Source organism: Schistosoma mansoni, chromosome 1, assembly GCF_000237925.1.
Source record: "Schistosoma mansoni strain Puerto Rico chromosome 1, complete genome".
NCBI lineage: Eukaryota > Metazoa > Platyhelminthes > Trematoda > Strigeidida > Schistosomatidae > Schistosoma > Schistosoma mansoni.
In genome coordinates, this window is record NC_031495.1 from 19,765,930 (window position 1) to 19,776,333 (window position 10,404).

Here is a 10,404-nt window from a genome sequence, read left to right on the forward strand (position 1 = left end):
TAATTTGAACTATATTTATACAGACATAGTGGTCTTCGTTAACGTCTGATTAGTTCGGTTGTATATCTCATCTAAAATAAATAAAATCTGTGGATGCAGTTTGAGCACTGACATTCCATGCCATCGGTCATCTATTTTAGCCTGATACGTCCGATAATATCCCTAATATTCACATAAAAAACATGTGACATAGGCCACAGTAGATTACTGAGATGCATGATTATTCATAAATTCAATGTAATTAAATAAGTGTGACAAAAAAATCTCTCCTTCAAATAAAAACTACAATGTAAACAAATATTCAGTATGATTTATGTGTCCTTCATTTAGATGCTTCAGAAGGTATCGGAGCCGACTTTTGTGTCCAAAAGGGATTTTCACAGCACCTTTCTCTATCCTGGCCATCAAAATAGGCTACACCAGAACGGATTGAAACAAAACTTTCACTCGATATCAGCCTTCTAGCTAAACTTTAAGATGAAAATTTATGCAAAAGTGCTAATATCCAGTAGATGCTTAAAAATTTGATGGTGACTGATAACATCTGATGAATATCAAGTATTTCCTCGACAAAATAGAGCAATTGAAAGTCAAACAGATTTTAAAAATAGAACCTAGTCTTATTACTAATATACGTGCTGTCTTACAAAGAACGACCACGAATGATCAGTTTGATGTTCCAGCGATTCAATATACATTTTACTAGCTGAACGAGCACTTTGACCATGTTTCATAACTTGCGTGATATCAAGAGACAAAATGGTCTGTTCGAGAGAGCTTTTAACCCCTCGAGTACTACACTTTAAAATGCCTATCTTAGTGAATACACAGATTTCTTTGATTGATAAGCTTTGATTAATGCTAAGAACTACAGTATCTTTTTTTCATAAAACCTGGTCATGCAATAAATAATGTCACAACACGACAATGAGCGTTAGTTTCTCATGTCCCAACGAAGCACTGTTTGGGACTAAATTTTGAAGTATAAGTAACTTGGATTCGTGGATGTACTTCGCTAAATACCCCAAACGAAAAAACACAAAACCGAGGTCTAGAACTTTTGGCTTAAAATAACACCTATTACTTACCGAAAAGGAAAACAGGAAGTAAGGAAAGAAGCCAGGAATGGATTACTTTACATCAATTTATGCAGCTTGTGATGAAAACTTGTAAAATTACTTCATTTTTTAAAATAAACAGAAAGTAAGAGCATAGGAGAGAAACGAAAACCAGAATAAGAGAGATTAAACATGATAAGGCAAACAAAATAAGCTGGAACTCATGAAATAAATAACAATGTCATATTAGTACAAAAGGATTTTAGGTGCCTGGGCACACTCATCCAAGTCGAAAAGGAAATAAACTAGTAGATACGGAATCACAGTAATGAGAAACAACTAGAATTAAGTGGTATGCAAAGATGATATTATATTGCAAATGCGTTCAGTGAAAAATAATACATGCATACAAAGCTATTTAATAGCAGTGTTAAAAATAGTTCTATATAAATTTTATACCATGTTAAGAATAAAACAAAAGATGAATATAAAGTCGAACAATATTAGCCTTATTTTACAAAAAAAAACGAGATATCAACAATTAAAACAAAATACAAGAAATCATGAGTGGGTTTTAACTAGCTAACTCATTAGCTGATGAATGAATACTTTCAGGTGACTTCTTTAGGTTACTATTAGTGTCTACATCGTTAAGGACAGATAACTCAGATGTTGACTTGATGGATTCAGATGACTGATAGGCATGATCGGGATTTTTTAGATCAGAATCATTATGTTCCGACATTCCGCTTGTATCATCACGTTGTAATTGGTCGTAATAATTTTTTAAACGAACATGCCATGCAATACTTGATACAGCTGAAACAGATTTGAATTGATGTACAACATTTCGTGGGATAAAATAGATGTCATTGTCACGAAGAGGCAGGCGAACATAACGAAAGCCTTCGGAATGTAGCTGATTAAGCTCACCATCATCCGCCCAAAATGACCCACACTGTTAAGATAAATTGATGAGGTAAACACTAGGATTACTGAGAGAACTAATGTATTAAATAGTGTTTGAACTTCGTCGACTGCTTTTAAAACAAATCATAATCATGTGAAAAACCATTAGAAAATTAAGTATGAACCAATGGTTACATTGTATTATTCTGAAATTTATTGAAACTTAAATCGATGTTAATTGATCATCATATGAAGTTTAACACAATTCTAATCACATTCCTCAGTAGTAACTAGATTGAATTTGATTTACTGGTCTAGCACAAGAAAACAATTTCCAGTGGCAACTAAGTACTTGAAGTTGATTCTACAAATATTGATAACAACGATAAGATTGTGCTATATTACTAGTTGATTGGGGTGAATTCAACCGAACAAGTTTTACCGTATGACGAATCCGTTAAATGAGACTGGACATTAAACACTCCAATGTTTAGTGTCTTATCAAACAGTAGTCTATAAGGAACCATGGCTACACATTTTGTATTGACTAGGACTCGTCAACTTTATATAGTTACGGTCTTGAAGACGTCGGTCCTTTCAGAGATTGAAATTGATGTCGTTTAGCATCAAAATCAAAGATGATTACTTAAGGTCATCAGAATGGATTAAATTCAGTCAGTTCGAGAGTCTTCTGATTTATGAATATTTCTTGATAATAGATAATACAACACACGCAAACCGTAAATACAGAGGTTACTGCCAAATGTATAAAACTATTTAACGACTTATTGGTTCTTGTGGATAATCAACGGAAACTGTGACAGTCATTCTAAATGAATTAGTACCAACACTAAGTTCAGCTTACGTCAAACAAATAAGGGAAAGTGTATAGTAGCTTGACAGCATTAGAACACAGTAAGAATGATATCGTTAGTAATGTGATATGTGTTCTCTTAAAACTAACGAAGTGTATACCTCACAAGAATCTTTTTATTTCAAGACTATTCTTCATTCAGAAGTAACACTAACTAGGTAGATATGTATTTTGTTATTCAAGCTTTATTTGCCCATGTGGGCTTCGTAGATTATATGGATCATATTGGATATGAATTTAATAACTAAATCTCCGGTTGCTTTGGCTGTCGCATGAGGAATACGTGTTTACGCAGTTGTACTTTCTCCACCAGCGAACTTAGTTATGAAATCACTCCTATTCCAAAAATTGGTGGTCCCTTTAGGAAAAGCAGAAACCAGGGTGTCGTGTCATAATTAATTGGTTTGTTACGTAGAATAAGAAAAAAACAAACCTGGCTTGCGGGAGGTTCCATAATATCTAGGCGTAATCGTTCAATCAGATCAACATAATGACGTGGATCAAATACAACCACATCTTTGACTATTCTAGCAGGTTGGTTTAGTTTGTATGCGTATGGATTTGTGTTAGAACTTAAATCACCGTTAGCACCCTCGAAATGAAGGGGACAGGAAGATGAATAGGGCAACTCTGAATTTTCTCCAGGTCGATGGGGATAAACTGCTTTTAGTAAACCGACAGCTGCTGTAGTATGACGAGATAATCCATCGTCTGCGTGGTCAGCATGGCAATTAGTTCTGTCATGAATAGTTATCTGACGCCCACCAAGTGCGCGGCGACCCATAACCACGTCTGTAATACAACCATTGATAACACTGCCAAATAAATAAAATTTGACACAAACTTATGAAACGACATTCGAGCTGATCATATTAAATAGATGAGATATTTTTTGAAGTCCTAAACACTCATCATTAAATACCTTCAGCTGATGCCTGCCTTCTACTTCCACTTAATTGTGAAAACTTCGATAGTTAATCATAACTTTCTGCTTATCATAGATTCTAGTTAGCTTATATAGTCAGTCAGTTATCTACAAAGTAGGACTAGGCACATATATTGATCGGTCCAAATTGCCATACTTCATTAGCACAACTAGATGAACACGAAATTCATAGCAGTTACTTTGATGGTAGTAAACAAAAAGATTTCATATAAGGATGTGATACAGGAAGAATTAGTTCATAAAAGAAAAGTAATAAAGTGATTTTAATCTCAGGGTTTAAGGAAAGACAAGGAGTGTATACATCTACGCCATTGTGATCGATTCTGAGCCATCATCCAGAGTCTCTAACCACTGGTTACGATAGTCGCGCGGACCCCAGCCACTGGGAGTCCTGTGAAAAAAATACTGAATTAGTGACAGAAAGAGATGAAGATAACCAAAAGAAAGAATTTTCGCGATATTACAATTTCTGAGTAACTGATAATATTTAACTGCAGTGGACGCTGTTATCTCCCCGAAATTTGTATTGGTTATTGTCGTTCTCCTAAAGATTTAGTAGGGTACTGTAGAGTCAAACAAACATTTTTGAAGTTCATTACAAAGAACTCATCAGTATTGTGGCGAGATTGAGTTCTTAGACAAATAAGCATTACTTCGAGAGACGATAATATATGACAAAGTTGTCCGATTCCGTTGCTTTTAAACATGAAACCTAGAGGGATACTATTGTCCAACTTGTATGAGTCTAATACTTAAGAGAACGTTAACGCAATCCATAATCCCCAAAATACTACTGGTAAGTGTTCAGCATTTTTACATGCACTGGGACCCTATAAACTAGGCAAAACTAGTGTCATGAAGAAATGTATCTCTTTACTAAGTAGTAAATGTACAGTAATGACACGTTTTCATGGACCAAGTTTACACTGTACATTTAAATTGACTGAGAAGAACTAAGAGTTTTTAAGCCTTTAAAACTACAAACATGAAAGCTTTTTCTGCGAGGTGAAGATTGATCAGTCACTTAGGACTAATCAGCGACTTAAATTTAGCCACGTGGATTAAGTCATAATAATTGACTATCGCAAAATCCCAAATAATTGGTGATCAGTATATTTGCATGGCTAATTTACTAATACATACATACAAATATGTACAAAAATATTCCAGAACAAATACTCACCGTCTCCTGCTACGCATAGTAGTTGGAAACAAAGGAATAGTTTGTTCTCCATGACGAGACCACAGAATAGGTCCATCGTTACTTTCTCGTGGGTCCATCCCACTTAAACTTGATAAGACACCCCATGGTGTTACAAGTTTTAGGAATGGATCTTTTTCAATCATCTCAATGAGACTCTTGTCAAAAAAGCCACGTTCTTCACCTTTAACACCAACAATACTCAATGCATGCAGTGGCCCAAATCGATAGATGCCATTTGCGTAAGTCTTCTGAACGTTTTTTACATACTGTGAAAGAGATAAAGTTTCTGTTGCATTTTTCTGTTCCAGGGGATTTGTAGAGACATTGAGATTAGGATAGGCAGATGACAAATATGACAACAGTTCCGGCATCCTTCTCGCAGCCCCATGGACAACACCTATACAGTAATGGGAAAAAGGGACACGGACTCCTCTTTTTCGTCTTTCGGTAAATAATATCTTGAAATATTTTCGAGCCAACAAAGCCAACTCATCCGCCGTAAGGTGAGCTAACTCATCAGCATAAGAATGCAAAGCATAACCACCACCATTTTCGTAGTGCTCAACATGGATCATATCGCACAAATGGCGTTTTGGAGAACGGGGTACTTTGAGATTACTTGAAAGACGAATGATGTGCGCCAAAGGATCGTGGCGATTGGGCGAAGTTACGATTGCATGACTTGAACTATTACTACTGGAGACGTTATCTAATCCTGTCCCGAGACGTTTCCTGCTTTTTATTCTTTCCTTAGACTTGTTAGTAGACTCACGATGTGATGCCAACTTATGTGTTTTCATTTCAGTGTAGCACGTTGTATTTCGACGTTCACTTGGGAGCAGGAGCGACCTGAAACAGCAACACAACAGTCAGGACAGACAAGTGCGTCTGAAGTGAGAACACGGTGTGATGGTGCAGCAGATATATTTGAAAATTGAAATACGCGGTTTTTAATACAAAAGGGGAAAGTTATTACAAAATAGTTTTACTCGTTATTCTGCAGGTTCAGACGACGTAGGGCTTGTTCTTCTTCTTCCAGTGCATTCACTCTTTGTTGTCCTGCAATGAGAAATACAAACACACATTATTAATGTTGCATGTAATGATTTTTATTACTGTTACATCAGCATACTACGATCTGCGCGCCGATAGCGTAATATTTAACTGCCCGCATCCTGAATTCGGCATGTGGTTCAAATGGTTGAGGACGGAATAGAAGAAGCTTTCGCTTAACGGGCTTCCGTGTCTAGTAGCAGTGGATCACCAATACCTCCAGGCAAAAACCTAGGTATATGAACGATAATAGATGAAAAAAAGAATTTGGTAAATCATAATAAGTTATCCTTAGTCCTTTAGAATAAGTCAAGTTTCCTCTTAAAGGACTCCTGGGAAGTCGCTTGGACTAGCTCAGTGGACAGCGAATTCCAGCACTTGACAACTCTTACGGAGTAGAAGTTGTGCCTGCAGTCTGTTCTGCTATGTTGGGTCTCCAGTTTCTGGGTGTTACCTCTTAGGTTAGTGTTATGACTAAGCTTAAGAAGATGTTTAAGGGGATGACCAGAAGTATTAAGGATACTGTAAGTCATAAGAAGGTCACCCCTAAGACGCCTGTACTCTAACGGGTAAAGGTTAAGTGATTGGAGGCGCTCTTCATAAGGTTTGAATTTGAGTCCCCGAACTGATTTCGTGGCTCGACGTTGGATACGTTCCAGAGTGTCCTTATCCTTTTGGAGGGAGGGAGGAAATACTATGTTTCCGTACTCTAAATGGGGACGAATAAAGCTGTTGAAGATTATGTGTAAGGTTCTACCGTCAAACTGGCCAAAAATGCGCTTCAATGTTACTAGTGCAAGGTTTGCTTGAGAGGCGTTTTTGTCACAGTTCGCGCACGATTTCAGGTCATAGGGTACCAACACTCCCAAATCTTTTTCGACTTGGGAAACTTCTAGAGGTGAGATACCTAAGTTATAACTATAGTCTGCAACATGTCGCAGATGGACTACTTTGCACTTTGAAGTGTTGAAGGTATTCAATATTGTCGTGAACAGCTAGTAAAAGTCAGTGATTTCATCATACTTGCGTCTTTCTGGATCACCAAAACTCGTATACGTCTTTTTTAATGTGCTGAGAAGTTTGGTTTTCTTTGTGACACTAAGACAACTGCAGAGTACATCATAATTTGTGTTGCTTTTATGAAGAGACATTGTAGTGGCCTAAACGTAACTAAAATAAGAACGAGTCACATCATGGTTGCGTTAAATCGGAGAGGTAGGTAGTTAGAGCAAAATTTTGTTGGTCAATCTGTCATTGTGTATAGCTAACATTTATTTTAGTTCCCATATCCCTAATCTGTAACTGATGGAGGTAGATAACTGACTTCTTTGAATTAATATGAGTTCCCCATACCTCCAGTAACTCGCTTCATCTCCGGTCTTCAGACGCACCACTTCGGTTGATCTATCAGGAATAGAGTTAATCTGCCAGAACGTAGTATTTAGCCATAGACTTCCCAGAAAGTCGACATCGTCTACTGGAATTAAGGTCACTGGCTGAAAATCCTCTTGGCTGTTTAACCATTTGTATCCAGAGTAAGTGATATACAGATATTTTGGAGTAATCTTTTCCAGAATAAAATGGAGGTCTATGCCTTCTATTTCCTGCCATGAATGGGAGCTCAATGGGCTTGCGCTTTTTCAAATAACAGTCGTTTATAAATCAGCAGTAATTTATTCAACGCGAGCACATTCGGTCGTTCAATATCCTTGTTAAGTTGTTTAGAAACGTCTGTAACTATCAATTGTTTACCAGTGATCTCAGACTTCTCCCAGCAGATGCTTTAATGCATCCATACTCTACTTTGATGATTCGGTTTAGGAGGGTTAAAACTCAGTTCTCATAGCCCTTCAGTGAGACGGTAACTTAAAAATTTAGATTGTCTAAATGGTTGGTTGACGTTTATTCAAGTTGGATAGAAATTGTGTGACCTCCAAGCTTACGTCTAAGTCACAGCTAGTGTTTAGTACTTAACCTGCATCACGTTCCCATGGTATCTATGTACTGTGGCTACTTTGACGACTGTAAATGAAAAACTTGAAATTACTGAATGTGTGTATTGATAAAACCAGAGAAATACAGAGTGAAACGGTCGGACCTGTATTTAATCGTCGCCCTATAGAGATATAAAGGACTTCAAGAGGGTTGCTGTGTTTGTGTATCAAACAATGGTTGGTACAATCGGGGTGCGGCGTCCTGATTTAAACATAAATACACTTTACCATCTAGTATGGAATAGTATGGAGTGTAATCCCCACACACAAAATAAGAAGATAAATATGTAATGTTTTGATCCCGATAGTAGGTTATCGGCTAACTGTAAGCCGTCTAAATTGGATCGCTATACAAACAAGGCAGCATGACCCTGTCCATTTCATGCAACCGATTAATTCCCTCTATTCATTCTTGACCTCGACGATGTTCGATGAACTTTGTAGTCTTCAGTAATCCATAGTGCAAATTAGGGAAGGTTTGACCTGATTGTTCATTTAGCCAAGGTTTAGCGATTGTCCACCAACCCCAAAGAATGATTCGCTTTAGTTTTTTGACCAGAACTTCTACCAACCTGTCCAATGCTACCGTGAGAACCTCTGAATTCTGGATTGTTATCACTTCCTCTCTTCGTATTGCCTCCTAAGTGTGAGTAAAATGAATTATTATCTAAAATGTAAGCTGTTCCAATGTGGATCGCTCAGAAATAAATACGGGTGAATAATACCCATAATGCCTCCAACGATACTCCCTTTCCTTTTAGCATAGGGTGGATCATTGTAACCCATACGGGCGAATGTAAAAGGTAGATTATTAGCTTCCGAACAAGGTAATAGTAGCACCACCATAACCCAAAGAACCGATGAAGCGAATTTATCAAATAAGAAACATACATTCAACAGTCTTCTTGCTGTTGATGGGCCTCTAATTATCCAAAACTATCAACAAAACCACCGTCCTACTCGAACTTGTCCTCCATCACAAAAGGGTTGTGGTTCTTTTTTGAAGTATGTTCAGACCCCACACCTCAAAATATCGCAAGAAGGGTTAACAAATCCTCACTAGTGACTGTCTTTTAACTTCCACAACACACCTTTCCTCCGGTTTCTATGCACTGCCCTTACATTTCTCTTAGATTCTCCTAAAAGCCTTTTCCACAGAGAATAAAGTGACTTGTAATGGTCCAACGCAGTAAAGGCTATTGACACTTAGTTCATGATTTTAGAATCTCAGTAAATCGTGGAAAACCCAATGAGAAAAACGCCTAGCTTTTTATAAAGGAACGAGGACTAGCTGTGTAGTTTGCTCAAGAAGATGGTTAAAGATTCTTTATCCTAACCCCTCTACGCACCTCAAATCTACCATGTCGACGCATAAATGGCCCTCGATATTAAAACTTATGATATATACTAGAAGAACAACTCAAAGTCACCTACAACTTTACCTGTGAGGTATGTATCATAGATAGCTACAATTCATGGAAACCGTTTGGTGTTATCCCCACTGTATTGGACTATTTTAGAAAGACTATGACATTACTTTCCAAACAACACAGAAATGGAATATCATGTAAGATTATGGTCTACTTTGTTATTAGTACCACTTTAATAATAGATCTAGTCCTACAATTGTAGATCTGTCATGATGTGACTTCCTAATCTATAAGATCTTACGTGAAAGTCACATAATTATCTACACCGATTCATCGAATCATAACAATTACCAATATGTAGTGGAGAACACATTCAGGCTGGAGGTAGAACAATATATTTGATATGATTAAACACAATTTATACATGATGCCTATGCCTGCAAGGCTGAGCCATGGCACCCGATGGATTAATTTGAATTCCTTCTTCCCGCCTTCTGCTTTGTTTAGGTTTTCCGCGCGTTAAGTGCTGAATATCTATTTTCCCAGTTGTCTCGTGTTCAGCTTTGAGGATTGTGTGGTTAGGGCCCAATGCCACTACAATCTGTTAGCTGCAATACGTACGAAAACAACTTAGTCATTAAAGATGTCGACTAAGAGTTTCTTCCAATATATCTTTGTTTCATCTACTGTAACGACCAATATATCAATATTCGGTTTAAACGCAGAACTAACGAACCAAAGTTTATTCCACTAAACCAGACCACTTTCTTCTGTATACCGTACGAAGCGCTTTTGAGTGAGTCGTAATAAATTATAAAGAACACAAACTCTTTGTTCAAATTAAAACGGTTCTAACTCAATGAAGAGAATAAATTATATTAAAAATATAAAATGCCTCAAATAGTACAGCCCTTGCTATACAGCCAAAAGTTCCTCTAACACAAACTGACGAGCCGAACAACAAAAAGAATGGCCCATAAACAAGAGTCTGACACC

The 10,404-nt window shown here is 37.2% G+C and overlaps 1 protein-coding gene across 1 annotated transcript; it reads right to left on the minus strand.

The window, feature by feature from the left end:
- Positions 1-1,375: 1,375 nt before the first annotated feature.
- Smp_034450 (hypothetical protein) lies at positions 1,376-5,566 on the minus strand (the record flags this gene model as incomplete). The annotated part of the gene is made up of 4 exons (XM_018793578.1): positions 1,376-2,016; positions 3,275-3,368; positions 3,471-3,656; positions 4,971-5,566. 4 exons carry the CDS (start codon positions 5,564-5,566, stop codon positions 1,633-1,635), a joined length of 1,260 nt encoding a protein of 419 aa, XP_018648076.1. The 3' UTR covers positions 1,376-1,632.
- Between the last annotated feature and the right edge of the window lie 4,838 nt (positions 5,567-10,404).